Source organism: Piliocolobus tephrosceles, chromosome 1, assembly GCF_002776525.5.
Source record: "Piliocolobus tephrosceles isolate RC106 chromosome 1, ASM277652v3, whole genome shotgun sequence".
NCBI lineage: Eukaryota > Metazoa > Chordata > Mammalia > Primates > Cercopithecidae > Piliocolobus > Piliocolobus tephrosceles.
The window spans coordinates 156883948-156902574 of record NC_045434.1 but is presented as its reverse complement, the minus strand read 5'-3'; the positions used below and the strand labels follow the sequence as shown (position 1 = coordinate 156902574).

Sequence of the window (18627 nt, the reverse complement as noted above, 5' to 3'; positions counted from 1 at the left end):
GATGCCTTACCCTCTCCGAGCGTGGAGTGTATGGTTTGTAACTGGGAGATAAAATGGGTGAGCGCCCCCCAGGACTCCTGTATTAATTAAGGGTGCTAACTGTGCCTCCCAAGTGAGGGGCGCGGGCCCGCGCTCAGTCCCACCCCTCGGGCGCCAGGCGCCGCCGTGTGGGCCGGGCCGGGAAGCCTTCCCGGTCCGCGCCAGCCACGGCTCCAGGCCCTAAGCTCCGCCCCCGGCGCGCGTCTCCAGGCAGCGGCCCGGCACCTGGCAGACGCGCGGCGGCGGCGGCGAGCGGTGGCGCTCGGCTCGGTCGGCGGCGGCGGGGGAGGGCGCGGCGCACCGATGGGCGCCACTGAGAAGGGAGGCCAGAAGAGCCGGAAGCTGTTTTCCTTGCGGCGGCCGTGGAAGGCGACCCGGCGGCTGTGGAGGCAGCGCTCAGCTCGCCAGGCGGGGCAGGGTGAGTGTGGGCGCGGCCAGTCTGGACCTGTTACCCTGAGGCAGGGGCGGCGGGGCGGTCCCCGGCGGTCTCTCTGGCCGCGTTCCCGGCCCCAGAGCCTGGATGCCTAGGCGACCCCTGAGCCCGACCCTTAGCCTTGGGGACGGGGACCGATGGGGCAGCGCACCGCTGGGGAAGCGCAGCGTTTTGTCTCGGCACAGTCTCCTTTCCCCTAGCCTCTGCTCGTTGCTTTGGCTCTGGACACAGGGAAGCCACGGTGGCGCGGCGACACAGCCTCACTGAGGTTAGCTTGTCCCCGCCCCACACCTGGCCTGGCGCCTGAAATGCAGTGACCTTTGGGGGAATGAATCCGAACCCGAGGCTCCCTTTAAGGTCCTTCCGCCCTGTACCCACCTCCTTTCTACCTGCCTGCGGTGATCTCGAAGCTCTCACCACGATAAACTATTTCCTAGCACACTCAGTCCTGTCCTCGCCAGGGCCTCAACTCACAGCCAATCACTGACTCACTCCATTCATTCATTCCACAATTTTTATCGAGCCCCTCCATCTGCCTTGATCGGAGGAGAACACGATGGGCAAAACCCGGCTTGTGGAACTGCTTCTAGAGAGGCAGACAGACATTACACACGCAAAACAGAGAAAGCCCGGTACACATTGCTATGTGTGCTTGGAGGGAATCAGATAGTCTGCTGAGAGAGGAAAAAAGGCAGGGGGCCCGAGCTTCCGTGGCAGGCGGACTGGGAAGGCCTCTCCGAGCCATTGCAAGTTAGTGGAGACCCGAGGACTGACGAGGAGTTACTCCAGCGTGGAGCCGAGTAATAAAGAATAGCAAGTGAAAAGGTTCCCAGAGTGCCTGAACTGAGCAAGGGGAAAGTGAGGGATGCAGGGCCGGGATGAGGTCTGGGCAGAACATGAGGAGGAGTTCAGATTTTATTCTACGTGAGCTGGGAAAAAACACTGAAGTGTGCTAAGCAGGGAAGTGACCTGATCTGCTGGTTCCCGGCTTTTCTCTGTTTGCAGTGTCCATGCCCGCATCTCAGCCTGCCGGATTCCTACCCTCCTGCCAAGACTAGCACAAATGCAGTCTCTTCCCTGAAATCTCTGGGGTTCCTGCCACCTGTAACCCCTCCTTTAGCATTTCGTCACCTGTAGAGCGTTTGTCACTGTTCATCTGGTATTAAAGATTCCTCATTCTCCTCCATTTCATCTTTGCATCCCCCACCAGGCTAAGTGCAGGGCTTGGTACTGTGTAGATACTGCTTATGAATGTGTCTTGTCTTGTCCTTTTTGTCTGTTTCCATCGTCTGAGGATCCTTCCTCTGAGGGGTTGACATGCCTTATTTCTAAAATGGCCGACCAGATGCAGGGCAGAGCCAGATTGCACCAGGACCCTGCCATCGATATAGTTCCCTCACCCACTCCCGGTGTTTTGAGGATTGAATAAATTAATGAATTAAACGAGTTAGTAGTTACAAAGTGTTAGCACCTAGTAAGCATTATAAAAATAAATTTGAAAATGACCAGCAATAATTATCTTTCAAATATTTATTTATTGAATTAAAAACAAGGTTTTCTATTGGTGGTTGTTAGGGAGACTCTGCAGCTTGTCATTGTCATCTTGCTGGCTTCCAAGTATGTGTTCCTACTTTTTTTTAAGTCAGTACACCAATAAAATTCATTCCGTACTGTCAGCAAGAACTATTGCTGAGGCCAGGCGCGGTGGCTCAATCTTGTAATCCCAGTACTTTGGGAGGCGAGGCAGACAGATCACTTAAGGTCAGGAGTTCGAGACCAGCCTGGCCACGGTGGTGAAATCCCGTCTCTACTAAAAATACAAAAATTAGCTGGGTGTGGTGGCATACACCTGTAGTCCCAGCTACCTGGGAGGATGAAGCAGGAAAATCGCTTAAACCCAAGAGGCAGAGGCTGCCGTGAGCTGAGATTGCACCACTGCACTCCAGCCTGGGTCACAGAGTGAGATGCTGTCTCAAACAAACAAACAAACAAAAAGAACTATTGCTGAAACTAAATAGGGCCGAAGGCTGACCACTTCTTATCATGAGCTTAAATGAGATCGATGATTGCAACAAGTATCCCTTGAGTGATAATTACATGCGTAGTGTTATTCCAGATATTATGTGAATGTTTACAAAAGAGGAATAAATGAATATTGCCACTGTAGTAACTTGGGTTAGAATAAGTGTTCTAGTCTTATAATTTTTATTTTAATTCTTAAAATATTTGTTCTGGGATACACATGCAGGATGTTCAGGTTTGTTACATAGGTAAAGGTGCGCCAAGGTGGTTTGCTGCACCTATCAACCCTTCACTTAGGTATTAAGCCCAGCATGCGTTAGCAATTCTTCCTGATGCTCTCCCTCCCCTGCCCTCTCCACCACGGGCCCCAGTGTGTGTTGGTCCCCTCCCTGTGTCCATGTGTTCTCATTGTTCAGCTCCCACTTATAAGTGAGAACAACTGGTGTTTGGTTTTCTGTTCCTGCATTAGTTTTATAATTTTAAAAACCAGATCTATAGTGCCTAAAAAAACATCTCTGCTTCTGTGTTCCTGACCTAGCGTTTACTCACAGCTTCCCAGGGCTCACTGCCATCCCACACCTTTCTTTTCTTAGATAGGATCTTGGCTGCTCACTACATTCCTCTACTATCTATCTTCCCCTTTCCCCATAAGCCCTGGGTATAAAGCCATTCTAATGTCTAATGTTATATGATACTTGACATCTTAAAGAATAGTTCAAGTACAGGCTTTTGTTTAGATCTTGACAATACCCCTGGAAGGAGAGAGGGCAGATGTTATGTATTTCCCCCATTTTATATATAAGGGAAGGTGAAGCAAGAGACACTAAGTGATATGCTGGAGGTCATGTGACTGGTGAGTGGCAGATTCAGGCCTGTCTATCTATACAACATCCTTTCTGCCACATCTCCCTCCACACATGAAAAAACATGTTTCAATAGCTATACTCATGGAAGAGGGAAGTAAAATGAATAAATATTATGCAATAAAATAAATTTATATCTCAATTTTATTTGATTTTTTAAAGTTAACCTGAATTTCTTATGATGATGTTAACATCATTTTGGGCATCTAGAGTCATACGCTTTGATGTCAGACAGGCTATTATTTGAATCTGCCACTCATAAATGGCACATTAATAAGCTGTGTGATATTAGACAGTGTCCTTAGTCTTTCAAAAATGGAGTTATATATTATCTGAAAAATGAGGATGACAATTCCTATGTCATGTAACTCTGATGATTAAATGCATTTCTGGTACACAGAGGTTCACAAAGGGCTGGTTACTTTTATTAATATTAGGTTTACTATTATATGTATTCATATTAATAAAACAAAACCTAATATTAATATGGTTGAGAATGTAGACTATTCTTAGAAAATAGTCTAGAAAACCTAGAAAAGTCTAGAACTTATTAGAAAACCATAATATTAATATGGCTGAAAATCTAGACTACTATTAGTATACTATTGTTAGTATAGACTAATAATAGTGTAGAGTTTCATAATAGTCCAGACTACTGTTAGTCTAGATTAATGCTTAGTCTAGATTGTCAACCATATGATCACACTCAAAATACGGTTAAAGGTTCAGTGCACTCTGGGAAGCAACCACAGCTGGAGGATTTTTTGGGGCAGTTAACCCTTCTGGGTCAACCAGAAGGTCTTCGGCAGCAGCATCCTTCTTTCTGTCACCTTCTTCTTTTTCATCAGGAGGCCGCAGGGGAGAAGGAACATAGCTTCTAAGGATTCCTGTCATCTTTGCATCCTAACACTGTGTCCTGAACATAGCAGACATTCAATAAATATGTCTGGGATGAAAGATTCCTTCCATATATATATTTCCAAAGAGAATGACTCTGAAATTTACACTCTGGACATTTGTCACCAAAAGTTTAGCATAACTATCTAAAGGGACAATTACTGCATCAAACTGTATAAATATATTTTTGATTTTGAGAGATATTGCCAAGTTGACCTTTGTATATTTGTGCTAATTCAGTTTCTGCCAACCGTGTGTAAGCTCCCTGATTCCTTACTGAATATGGTCAGACTTTTAAATGCTTGCTAATTTGATGGGTATGAAATGGTATTCCATGTTGTTTTATACTGAATTTTCTTGACAAATAATGTAGCTGAGTATCTTTTCACATGAATATTGGCCATTGTTGTGTGAACCTTTGTGAAAGGCCTATTGATGCCTTTCTCATTTCTTTAACTTGGTGGTTTTTTTTTTTTCTTATCCATTTTAGGAATTCTTTAAATATTCTGGATATGAATTATTTGTTGGTTTACAGGTCTAAACAACTTTTAAAAATATACTTAATCATGCCAGTAGTTCTAAATGAACAAGCTCTGCTGAGTTGAAATTAACCCTCCAAATGCTTCCATCCATTGCGGAAAACCATATTTTACTCAAATATCAAAGTTTGTAGGTTACAGAAAAGGGAGCAAATGAGGAAAGCATTTTATGAGCAGTAGACTTCTCTAGCCCTTGAAATTATGGTAGATAACCGGCCTTGAGTTCCTCCCACCGGAAATTCCTTCCTCTAAACCCTGTGGCGGGTGAGGAGCCCTTTCCTGAGCTGTGGTATTATCTGGGAAGACACAGGTTGGAACTAGAGTCATTGTTCATCAGTAGATAGTATTTTCCAGAACAATTTACTTGGAGAAAAGGACAGAATTTCTGTCACGTTGATCAGTGGTTTATTTTCTCACTGCCATTGTCTAGCCATATGTCCCTAAAAACAAGCCACATTGAATGGAGGTCATGATACCTACCTAGCCTATTCCTAAGGATATTAGAGAGATCAAACGAGACCATAAAAATGAAAGGGCTGTGTAAATACAAGGTTTATTAGCCAGGCTATGGGAAGTAACCAACACTTTATCAGAGTGGGGAAACCTTACTGACCCACAATCTTTGGGTCTGTGGCTCTGGCTCTCCTCCTACCACCTGTTCTGCATACAGGTGCACGATTGTACAGAGCCGTGGTTCTCCAAGCTTGGTCTCCAGACCAGCAGCATGAGACCAGCAGCATCAACATCACTCAGGATCTTGTTAGAAATGCAAATTCTAGGCCCCCTCTCAGAGCTACCAAATCACAAACTGAGGGATGGGAGGATGGGAGGATGGGGAGGGATAGGAGGCTGGGACCTGGAAATGTGTTTAAATAAACTCTGCAGTAATTCTGACACATGCTAAAGGTTGAGAACCACTGACCTAGTAGGATGAACAAGGGTTTTACAGTCAGCAAATGTGGGTTTAAATCTCAACTCTCCTACTTGCCAACTTGTGACGTGTAAATTACTAGACCGTCTTGGGTTTCCAAACTCTTACCAATAATAGGAAGACCGAGTGTGGTGTTGCAGGTGAAGCCACTCTCCTTTCCTTCCCATTTCCCTCACAGGACTGTGTGAGAAATAAATGACATGACGATTCTGGACTCTGCTATGTTTAGCTATGTGTCTCCTTTGGCAAATCTCCTTGCCTCTCTGCCTCGTTTGTCTCATCTAATAAAACGAATGGCAAGAGTTAACATGTGCATTGCTTTTGTCACACTATGTGCCAGCCACCATCTTAAAGAGTGTATGATTTTATTTTATTCTTATAATAACCCTGTTTTACAGCTTTCATTTTACACATAAGAAAAACTGAAGCAGAGAGAAGTTCAGTAACATTTCCAAAGTTATACAACTAGTAAGCTGGGATTCAAACCCTGGAGGTCTGCTCTGAGTCCTTGCATTAAAGACAATGCTTGCCAAATAATAAGTTCTCAACAAATGTATGATGATGATGATAAGAAAACAGCTTGGCATATAGTAGGTACTCCATATAACCCATGCTGCCCCTTCTCTGTGACTAGCCCTAATCCTAAACATCTACCCCCTCCCCACAGTAAGCACATTTTCTTTTTCCTTCTCACCTCTTTTCTGGCCATTTGGGTGCTCTGAGCAAGCCAGACAGAGGCTTGGCTGGGTGCAGGAAGACTGAGTGTGGGGTTGCAGGTAAAGCCACTCTTTGGAAATGAATGACTAAGCAAGCAGAAGCTCTAGACAAGTCATTGAAAGATCATTTCATCTGCCTAATTTGGGACATATGTTCTGGGTCTCTGCTTACCTATCAACTAATCAAGAATTAAAATGCCTCAAAAATTCCAAGGGCATGTAAAAGCTTTTTTTTTTTTTTTAAATTATTTTTTTTGGTGCCCAGTGTTTCCTCAGAGTAAATTTGCAGCTAGGAAAGTTTAATCCACAGTATGATAGCAGTGTTTTTTTTCCTTTCATTTTTGTTTTGCTCGGACAATAAAAATCCTTATTCCCTTTCAATTCAGAGTTTCACTCGTTGTTCTTGAAAATTCCCTTCAGTTTAGCTCTCAAGATGGCCTCGGTTGCTGAGCATGAGTCACTGGTTTAGTGACTCAGAGTGGCATCTAACAAGACAAGGATGTGCAGGGTTGTCAAGGGACCTAGTGGCCAGTGGAGCCTGCCTGAAGCTTTTCCTAAACCCAGTTTTTGAGATAGAGCATCTTGTCCATTAGCGGCTGTTTCTAATCATCCTCAGTACCAGTTTATCTGAAGCTTGGGGTCTGATAGAGACATTGCCTTGTTGTGGAAAGCTCTAGACTCCATCCTTGTCCTTAACTGGGTGTGGCCTTGAGATTTACTGTGTGACATGACAAGACTTCTGAGAGTTCACCCAGCTCTGCTTGGAATAGCCACAGAATCAGGAGGCCTGTGCTTCTGGAAATACTGCATCAGGAGGGAAAATAAAGGCTCTTTATATTTGATGAGGCCTTTAAACCTCTTTCAACTTAAGGAGAACAAAGATTAAAGTTGGATAGAGAAACAGACACATGTGATGAAGCAAATATACCCAAATGTACTTGGATATGGGGTCCACTGAACTTTCTTTCAACTTTTTGGTGTGTTTGAAACTTTTCAAAATACAATGTTGGGTGCAATGCAAATACCCCTAGAAATGATTACACTTTTGAAAACATTATTACTTCCTTTTGCAATATAAATGGGTGTCTTCCTTCCCTTCTTCCACTTCCTTTCTACTCCTAGCATTGGTCTTTTAAAAATTTTGGTTTGGGGAGCCTTCTTTATTAAAAAGGGCCTGGAATAGTTAGAAAGAATGAGTAAGACCTAGTATTTGATAGCACAACAAGGTGACTAGAGTCAATAATGATTTAATTGTACTTGTTAAAATAACTGAAAGAGTATAATTGGATTGTTTGTAACACAAAGGATAAATGATTGAGGGGATGGATACTCCATATTCCATGATGTGATTATTACACATGGCATGCCTGTATCAAAATTTCTCATGTACCTCATAAATATATACACCTACTATGTACCCACAAAAATTAAAAATAAAAAAATGTTTTAAAAGGGCCTGGAGTGAGGGTGGTTGGTGATTGGTTATTCCTTTATGCCAAGGACTTCATATTCTTCTTCATATGCAATTCTCACAATAATCCTACAAACTAGTTATTATTTTCCATATTTTATGAGGAAACTGAAGCTTAGGGGAGTAAACTTGACCCAGTTACAAGGTAATACTACTCATCTTACAGCATTTATGGAGCCCTTATGTGTCAGGCTTTGTGCTATGAACCTTAAACGTATTAACTTGTTTGAGCCTCACCCAGCTGTGGAAGATGGGTACCATTATCACCTCCATCCTGCAGATCAGGAAATGGAAACTTAAGAGAGGTGCAGCAACTTGTCTCAGCTTATATTCCAGGGGCTGGTACATGGCAGGGCCCATGTTTGAATCCATTCTCTTACACTTTATTTTATTTAGTTTTTGAGACACAGCCTGGTCTGTCACCCAGGGTCTTTCTTGCTCTGTTGCCCATGGCTCACTGCAGCCTTGACCTCCCAGACTCAAGCATCCTCCCATCTCAGCCTCCCAAGTAGCTGGACCACAGGCTCATGCCATCATGCCCAGCAAACTAAAAAATTTTTTTCGTAGAGACAGGGTCTCACTATGTTGACCAGGCTGGTTTTGAACTCCTGACCTCAAGCAATCCTACCACCTTGGTCTCCTAAAGTGCTGGGATTACAGGCATCAGCCACCTCTCCCAGTCCTCTTTTGCTTTGGAGCTCTTGCCCTACTGTTCAAACCCACGCCTTGGCGTTTTTTTTGCCTACTTTGGTAAATTGGCATATCTAGTGGAAGCCTCTTGACCTGAGACCACAGGCTCCTGAGGACAGAGAATGTTTTGTTCAGCACTGTGTCATTCCTAGTGTTCGCAGCAGTGCCTGGTACCATGAATATTATTGAATAAAAGAGTGCATGAATGATGGCTTCTCACCACCTACTCCCTCACCTTCTCAGTCCCCCAAAGTGCTCCTCTTGGGCACATTTTGGCTATCCTGGACTTGGTCCTTGGAGATAAAGATGCCAGTTTCTCTGATGTGGTTTAGCCAATGTCTCATTTGGTGGCTAGTAAGGAGTTGTAATGAAGGCAGATTTTCCTTATTGGTCTTAAGTTGTCAAAGACAGCAGAAAGATATTATCCATTGCCATGGAAAGATGGGAACCAAAAACAAATACTTAAAGTTCCCAAAGCTTTCAGGGAGTCTTCCAGTTGTGGCAATGAGAAGTCAACGCAAGGCCCCCTAATAGCCATGAAAACTCTCACATTATAGCTATATTTGACTCTTGGGTTGCAGTAATGAACAGGTGAACACTGACAATTAGTCCTCTTAAATGTTCCCAAGCAGTTGGTAATTATACCCTACATTTATTTAGTGTTTTGTTTACAAAATTCTGTTCTCCCTTTTAATGATATGAACAACCCAGTACATATATAGGACAGCTATGATTATTCCCACTTTACAGATGAGAAAACTCATGCCAGAGAGGTTCTGTCACTTGCCCTACACAGTTAATAAAAGGTAGAGATGGTAGAGATAGGTCTTCAACTCTTTTAATGCCTAGTCCAGCAAATTTTTAATGTCAATATTGCATTTAACTCAGTAATTTCTGAGGATGAGAGTAACAGGAGGATGTATTCCTTTCTGTTGCTCTTCCAATTTGGTTAGGTTATGTATTTGAGTCAGTCTTTCTGGATACCAGTTTACTAATCTGTATCATGGGGAATAAACACCATCCATCAGTGAGTATGCATGAAGCAGAGGAGATTGGGAGGGTTCAGAACTTAAAAAACAGTTTCTGAGTGAAGCCGTTTGGAAGAGACTGTGATGACTCTTACCCATTGTCCATAAAACAAGTAAAATGGCACCTCCCTTGGCCACCCTACCTAAAATGGCACCCCTGTTACCTCATTACCATGTTTCATTTTTCTTCACAACATTTATTGCCATTTATTATATGTCTACATTACCTGTCTGAATCCTTCCACCAGGGTGCAATAGCCAAGAAAGCAGGGACCTGAAACCCTAACAGGTGGAATAGTGCTTGGCACAAATAACCACGTGTTGAATAAATGATTGAAGGAATGAATGAATGAATCTGAGCTGTGGAATGATTTAGAGTAAGTGAACTGAATGACTGAAAGATTTACTTGAATCCTCCTTACTCTCCAACAGAGGGGTCTTATGGTTTGGCATCCTCTTACCTATTCCTAGTCTGCCACTCAATGGCTTACAACCAGTCACTAAAGCCTCCTTGAGTATCAACTTAGGCCTGAGTGAAATGGGTTCAATAACCTGTGTCCATGCAGCAGACACAGGCCATTATATTGCACTGTATGCCTCTGTACTGTAACGCCTGTGAGCAGCTTGAGGACCGAGGGCTGGTCCTGTGCATTGTTGTATCCCCAGTACTTAGCATACAGCCTGGTCCACAGAGAGGTAAAATGAATGTTGAATGAATGAATGAAAGTACAGGGCTCTTAATCCTCCTCCAAAGCTGATTTACCATCTGAAAATAAACCTGGTGCATGACACAGACATCCCCTTCAGAGATGAGGAGGCGCTAAACAGTTAGTTCCCTATGCTGAGGGAAGGAAAGGCAAGCCTCGGCTCCAGATCCGGTTCCATGCCATGTTTTGGAATTTGTGTTTACGTCTGCCTTCATCCCCATCCTTTCCGCTCCAGTATAAGCAAAATTATAACCCCGCACACCGACTTGCATGCAATTACCATAGCCCGAGTGCTCCTCCGTTGAGAGACTTCGCCCCCGAGACCGCTGACTGTGAATGACAAATCAAAAGTCAGGGTTGCAGAATCAGACGGACTTTCCTGCTCTTTTGCAGCAGAGGGAGGAAGCAGAGAATGAAAGATTCTGAAAATAAAGGTAAGGGGCGGACTGCAGAAGGATGGCTAAGAGAGGACTAAAGGCTAAAAGATCCTAGGGATGCGATGTCACTCCACAGACATATTTAGTTTGTATTAATGACTAGTTTAAAATTACCGTGCCTATATTAACATTCTAGTTATATAATAAATATGATGACTTTAAAAAATGACTAGCTTCTAGTTTCCAAATATTGTGTCATTCAGCTTTCCATTCTTGTAGTACTAAATATAACTCTATTTTTGCATTCTTCATTTAATCTTGGCTGAGTAACACAGCTTTCACAGATTTCCTTAGACTAGCTCCCAGATTTTTGATAATTTTATTTTGGGGGTGTTCACAATAGTCAATAATGAATATACAGGTTTTCAATGCATTATTAGAATAGGAATATCTGAAATACTTGGGACTTAAAACAGTTTGGGTTCTCAAGGTAAACGCTGACGGAGAATCCTTTAATGAACATTAATCTTTTTAGGAGCGCTCCATGGGGAGCCGTCGCTGACCTTCAGAACTGTTTGTCTTGCAGAGAAATGTTGGGATGTAAACTACCCCCACTCCATCAGCCTCCACTCCTTACCTCCCCCTCACCTCCCAACACTCTAATTCTGTTGGTGGGGGGATGGGGGAAGAGAGAAACCGATTTAAATAAAAAAAAAAAAAAAAAGGAAAGGGCTCACTGAAAAATGAGCCAACCAAATTTTAAGTTCAACAACAAGCATTCTGGAGGATTCTGGGGTTTTAAATTCGGAGGCTCCTTAAATGTTCTGCCGCATTTGGGGGAGGAGCGATGGACCCTTAGGTCTCCGGAGGCTACACGTGTTCCCCGATCCCGTTTCCGGGGGGAGCCCTTCCTTCCTATTGCGCTGGTGGTGCTCCTGGCCCGCGTGCCCAAGAAGGGCGCAGAGGGGCCGCGCGCCCGGGGTAGAGCGCTCGCGCGGTCGCCGGGGCGGAGGACGCTGTCTCCGCGCGGCGGTGCCGGGCCGCTGCTTCCGGAACGCTAATTTTAGGGTTCGCCGGCCCCCCTTTATTTTCATCCGGTTTCCGGGCGAGCTGCTGCGCAGCAGACTGCGCTTCGAGTGCGCTGGGTTTGAAGGAGGCCCCGGCGCTTTCCCCTTGGGCTTGGGGGCTTGGGTGCACAGGTGGGGGCTGGCACGCAGCCCCGCGAGCAGGTTTCGCGCAGCGACCCTCCTGGCACCCGAGCTAAGTTCTTTGGGTGAGCCGTGCAACAACGGAGGCCCCAAAGCTCTCTGCGCGCAGCGCCGCCGGTCTTGGCCTTCTCCAGTCCTCGGGAGTCTGCCACCCTCTCTGGCTTGTTATAGGAATCCCCTCCTGGTGGTGGGCAATGATGTATACATATTCAACGTTAGAAAAAGAAGGAAAAAAAAAGCCCACTCACAACCTAATGCTAATGGAGAGAATGGTATTTTAATCTATGAAACTGTAATGAAGGCTCTTAAACAATCCCACTTTCCATAACTGAGGCTTTCAAAAGGGCCAGGTAGTGGTGTTTGTATTAACATCTCATAGGCTCTGGATCATTCACATCCACGTATTGATCTATGTGGTTTTGACGTTTACATTTTAATGAAGCAGCCTTAGTGGGGAAGAAAACAGCTATGCATGGGCCTAGTAAGCGGAAAGAGGACCTGTTCACTCCTGTTTCTAAGCCAGCATTTACGAGTAGGTATTACCTGTGTGTGAAATCAAAGTATTTTAAAATTAACTCTAGGAAGAATGTTGGTTTTTCCTGTGTTGTTTTCAGTGGTTGGAGAAAGGGTTTCTGGAGAGAAAAAAAAATTGCTTATTTGCCAAGTCATGCTAGGCCATGGACATGATTCAGAAAAAAAATTAAAGCTGCCTGAATTGCAGGCTCAGGTTAAGGTTAATATTCAACATTGTTTGAAATGGAAACACTCCTGGTTTCTCAGTGTATCAGTGTGTTTTTAGCTCAGATCCCTGGACTTTTTTTTAAAGGAGAATTGGTATTTAGAATTTTTTTTTGAGACTGAGTCATGCCCTGTTGCCCAGGTGGGAGTGCAATGGTGCGATCTCCGCTCACTGCAATCTCTGCCTCCCAGGTACAAGCGATTCTCCTGCCTCAGCCTCCCAAGTAGCTGGGATTACAGGCGCATGCCACCATGCCCGGTTAATTTTTGTATTTTTAGCAGAGATGGGGTTTCATCATGTTGGCCAGTCTGGTCTCGAACTCCAGACCTCAGGTGATCCATCTGCCTCGGCTTCCCAAAGTGCTGGAATTACAGGCGTGAGCCACCGTGTCTGACCAGTATTTAAAATTTTTATTTTACTTTGTACTGGGAAGAGCCTCGGGTTTGGAGTCAAGATTGGTAGGCTCTGGCTTGTTCAGTTATAATTCATTTGTGACCTAGGACAGGACTGTATTTCTTTGGGTCTCAGTTTCTTTATCTCTAAAATGGAGAGTTACCATCACATGAGTGGTTCAGTAAATGTTGACTTGTGGCTTAAGAACTGCCTGCCTGCCCTTTCTATCTTTTTAGTTCATCTTAGGACAATTCAATGAGGTTTTTAATACAAAAAACATTGTGTAACATTGATCCAGCATATCTCAAAATGTTTTGCAAGCCAGGAAAAAGAAATTAAGTATAAGGCAACTGAAAAGAAAATAGTTGAGTGAGTTAATAAGTAGATATTGGCAAACATGACAGCTAATTATAATAATAACAACTATAGCTCCTATTTAATGAACAACTGTTATGTGAAAAGCTCTCTGGGAGGTGCTTTACATATTGTCACAACACTGCAAGGTAGGTGGTATTTTATTTTGAAGAAATGGATTAAGAATTTTGTACAGGGATACATAGCTGGTTAATGGCAGAGCCATGATTCAAAACCAGGTCTTTTTTTAATCTCCAAAACCATTCATATGGTAGGCAAGTACTTGAAAATAAGTAGCCCTGTACTCTGTAAAATTACAGTTTTTAATAAAATTCTCAACATTTTTAGAATTAACTTACCTATATAAAAAGGGAGATGTGAACTCTAGAATAAATGATGGCTTTTGACTAATGTTTTAGGTTGTTTTTATTTGGAAAACAGATATTTTAACTCTTCAAATTCAGCTCCAAATTTTCTTTTTACTAAGTTCTTTGAGTATGTTATGCAGCAAGGTCTTAGAGGCGGAGGTACAAAATAATAAGAATGAAGACTGAAAATTTGGGTGAAATTTTTTTTTTGGTCTATAAGAGGTCAAAGAAAATAGTTCTCATTCCAATTTTTCTGTTATTTTTCTAGATTTTATTTAAAAATGGCAAACATAGCAAACAAAGTTACACATAACATTTTAATAGTAGGATTTAAAAGTTGTCATGGCTGGGCGCAGTGGCTCACGCCTGTAATCCCAGCACTTTGGGAGGCTGAGGTGGCGGATCACTTGAGGTCAGGAGTTCAAGACCAGCCTGGCCAACATGGTGAAACCCCGTCTCTACTAAAAATACAAAAATGAGCCACGTGTGGTGGCAGGTGCCTGTAATCCCAGCTATTCAGCAGGCTGAGGCAAGAGACTTGCTTGAACCTGGGAGGCAGAGGTTGCAGTGAGCTGAGATAGCAAGACTGCACTCTAGCCTGGGCGACAGAGTGAGACCCTGTATCAAAAAAAAAAAAAAAAAAAGTTGTCTGTGCCAATGGTTCCTGAGAGCTTTTCACTGGAAGTTATTACAAAATCTAATTGGGTTTGAGCAGAGTCAGATTCAGATTTTTAGGATCTAAATATTAAAAAATAGTGTGGTGTTCATCCTCCAATCTGTAATTCAAAATATGTATAAATACATTTTTAAGAGGTGATTTTTCTTAAACATCGTGACTACTTTGATACTTTTAGAGAAAACTCAAATTCAAGGATTTTTGTCACTGTTGCTTGTAACTGGGTGAGTTGGTGAAATGATACTTTAGCTGGGGTGATCTGTAAATGACCAAGTGACTTCTCAGAGCTTCAGGGATAGCATGTGGTTAAGCTGGGATTAGAGACTGGTCTATGCCAGTGGTAATGAATGGGTGTGGTATTGCTTTTTGGGGAACACACTGGAAATCTGCAGGTGTGTTATTTGATGATCATATGATTGAGGGGCACTAGTAGCATTCATTGGCAGAAACTAGAAATGATAGTGCCTTCCAGTGTTCTGGATTGTTCCATTCAATGATGAATTAGCTCATGTCCTGTGCAATTTTCAAACGTTTTGCCGAAGATGTGGGTGAAAACCTTCTATACTTTTTTGGGCTTAGATCATAAATTGGTTTCACTATACACTGAAACTTCCAGGATTAAAAATGCTGTGTAAATCTAAGGAAGATTATACTGAATTTTGTTCAGGAAATCACTTACCCAAAGCAATGCCACTTGTGTTTTAGACACCAATATAACACACCTGAATCATAAAATCTATATACAGATGCAAGTAGCTACCTACTTAATTATGTTTTCCAATATAGTCTTGTCTGAGCATTTGCATATTGAAATACATGTTGCTTTATTGTAAATAACTTATTTCGCTTGTCTTTTACATTACTGTTGAAACATAGATGTATATATACATATGTATAGTTTAATTTTGTGTTAGGTTGGTTATTTCACCTTTAAATTTCATTTTGAGATACTAAACAAGAAAATACAAAATATTTTTATATTTATATGTATTTGTGTTACTCAGAGTTTACAAAATGATTTGATTTTTACCTCTGAACATTTTAAAATAATTTGAACCAACATTAAAACTTTTGGAGACTATAGGTTCAATAAGGTATTTATGGCTTCTTTAATAAAGATTAGAGCAGTCTGCAACAAAGAGATTGAGCTGAGCGTAAACTACCCTCTTTAAAGGGCAGATATACTGGGTTAAAAGGGTTATAAATCTTCTAAAAGTGATGTCACTGGTCATTGATTATTTTTATGCTATTGTTACTTCCACTAACATTTTTATTTTTTATTTTATTATTATTATTATTGAGATGGAGTCTTGCTCTGTCACTCAGGCAGGAGTGCAGTGGTGATCTTGGCTCACTGCAACGTCCACCTTCCAGGTTTAAGCAATTCTCCTGCCTCAGCCTCCCTAGTAGCTGGGATTACAGGTGCACACCACCACACCCAGCTAATGTTTGTATTTTTAGTAGAAACAGGGTTTCACCATGTTGGCCAGGCTGGTCACCAACTCCTGACCTCAAGTGATCTGCCACCTTTGGCATCCCAAAGTGCTGGGATTACAGGTGTGAGCCACCTCACCTGGCAAATTTTTTAAAAACGTTTTATTTATATTCTCTCAGCAGGACAATCTTCCTAGCATAACTGTTGACGGCACCACCAGTCTCAAGTTTTGACCTTTTTTTTTCTTTATCAACTTAAAAAAATTATTATTTTTTCATTTTTATTTTTGACTTGACAGTAACTATATATTTATGGGGTACAATGTGATGTTTTGATACAGAGATCTATATTTTGGAATGATCAAATCAGGCTGATTAGCATATTTATCACCTCAAATATTTATCATTTCTTTGTGATAAGAACATTTAAAATCCTCTTTTAGTAATTTTGAAATATACAACACATTATTATTAACTCTAGTCATAGTGCTGTGCAATAGGACACCAAAACTTACTCTTCTGTCTGCCTACTGATCAGCATTGCCCCTTTCCCTGCCCATGCCCCCACCTCCCAGCATCTGGTAACCACCTTTTGATTCTCTAATTCTGTTAAGTTTGGCTTTTTTAGATTCCACATACAAGTGAGATCATATGGTATTTGACTCTCTGTGGCACTTTAGAATTTCATTTTCTAATTGTTTATTCCTGGGATGTAGAAATAGAGTTGATTAGGCCAGGTGTGGTGGCTCATGCCTGTAATCCTAGCACTGTCGGAGGTGGAGGCAGGCGGAACACTTGAGGTCAGGAGTTGGAGACCAGCCTGGGCAAGATGGTGAAACCCTGTCTCTACTAAAAGTACAAAAAAACTTAGCTGGGTGTGGTGGTGTGTGCCTGTATTCCTAGCTACTCAGGAGGCTGGGTGGGAGGATGGCTTGAACCAGGAGGCGGAGATTGCAGTGAGCCAAGATCACACCACTGCATACTCCAGCCTGGGCAACAGAGCAAGACTCCATCTCAAAAAAAAAAAAAAAAAAAAAGAAATATCGTTGATTTTATATATTGACCTTATTTCAGTGACCTTGCTAAATTCACTTATTAATTTCAATAGTTTTTAGATTTTAGGGGGCTTACTGTGTATACTGTTTATTTTTCTGTAAGTAATGACAGTTTTATTTCTTCTTTCCAATCCATATACTTTTTCCCCTTTGTCTCATTGTACTAGCTAGGATCTCTCTTATAATGTTGAATAGAAGCAGTGATGGTGAGTATTCTTATCTTGTTACTGATCTTAGGGGAAAAGCTATCACATTTTCACCATTAAGTACAACATTTGATGTGGGATTTATATGGACACTTAAAAAATTAGATTAAGGAAGTTACCTTCTATTCCTACTGTGCCAAGTTTTTATCATGAATCAGTTCTGAGTTTTAACAAATATTTTTCTGTATTATGTGGATCATATGATTATTTTATTCTGTCAGTATGGTGAATTTCAGTGATTCTTGAATGTTAAACCAACTTTGCATTTTTGGAACAAACAACTTGGTTGCGATACCTTTTTATATATTGCTGGATTTAACTTGCTAATATTTTGTTGAGGATTATCTTTGTCCATGAGAGAGATTAACCTGTGATTTCCTTTTGTTGTGGTGCCCTTGCCACGTTTTGGCATCAAAGATATGTTGGCCTTGTAAAATGAATTAGGCAGTATTTCCTATTTCTCTATTCCCTGGAAGATTTTTGTGAGATCAGAGTTATTCTTTAAATGTCTGGAAAAATTCACTGGTGAAGCCATTTGGGCCTGGAAATTTTGTTCTTGGAAGGTTTTAAAATATGTTTGTTTGTTTGTTTTTTTTTACTTTTGTAAAGATGAGGTCTCACTATGTTGCCCAGGCTGATCTTGAACTCCTGTCCGCCTTGGCCTCCCAAAGTGTTGGGCTTACAGGCATGAGCCACTCTGCCTGGCTTCAGTTGTTTTAATAGTGTATGCTGTTCAGATTTCCTATTTTGTGTGTGTGTTTTAATAAATTGTGTTTTTTTAGGAATTTGTCCATTTCATCTGAATTTTCACATAAGGTTTTCTTTATATTCTCTTATGATCTTTAAAAAGTTTTTAGGTGGTGTGCTCTTGTCTCTGTTTTTTATTTCTGATGGGGCATTTCTATTTATCGTCCTGGTAATTCTCACTTATTTTGATGCAATATTGTCAAGGTCTTATAAATTTGAGTAGTCTCTGTAATCTTTTACTTGGTTAATTTTTTGTATTATACATTTATTTTTCATCTCATGAGTTCCTGCTTTTGTCTTTATTATTTCCTCTTACACTCTTTGGCTATAACTTTTGACTTCTTTTTTTGTTTTTTGAGATGGAAGTTTGTATCTTTGATTTTCAGCTTTTCTTTTTAAAACCGTTTTCATTTAAGGCTACACGTTAATATCCTTTAAGCTGGCCAGGCATGGTGGCTCATGCCTGTAATCCCAGCACTTTGAGAGTCCAAAGCAGGTGGATCACAAGGTCAGGAGTTCGAGACCAGCTTGGCCAGTGTGGTGAAACCCTGTCCGTACTGAAAAATTACAAGAATTAGTTGGGCATGGTGGTGTGTGCCTGTAATCCCAGCTACTTGGGAGGCTGAGACAGGAGAATTACTTGAACCTGGGAGGCGGAGGTTGCAGTGAGCTGAGATCATGCCACTGTACTCCAGCCTGGGTGACACAGCAAGACTCTGTCTCAATGAAAAAAC

At 42.0% G+C, this 18627-nt stretch overlaps 1 protein-coding gene across 2 annotated transcripts in view; it reads left to right on the top strand.

The window, feature by feature from the left end:
* The first annotated feature begins 231 nt into the window (after positions 1 to 231).
* The window catches only part of DNAJC6 (DnaJ heat shock protein family (Hsp40) member C6), a 155185-nt gene continuing 136789 nt past the window's right edge, over positions 232 to 18627 (top strand). The window contains exons 1-2 of one of the 2 annotated variants that reach the window (XM_023210166.1): positions 346 to 457; positions 10572 to 10770. In XM_023210166.1, the coding sequence (XP_023065934.1) occupies positions 10749 to 10770 (22 nt within the window). In that variant the 5' untranslated portion in view covers positions 346 to 457; positions 10572 to 10748. Of the gene's footprint in view, positions 458 to 10571; positions 10771 to 18627 lie in introns of both variants that reach the window. The other variant, XM_023210157.1, reaches the window with a different exon arrangement.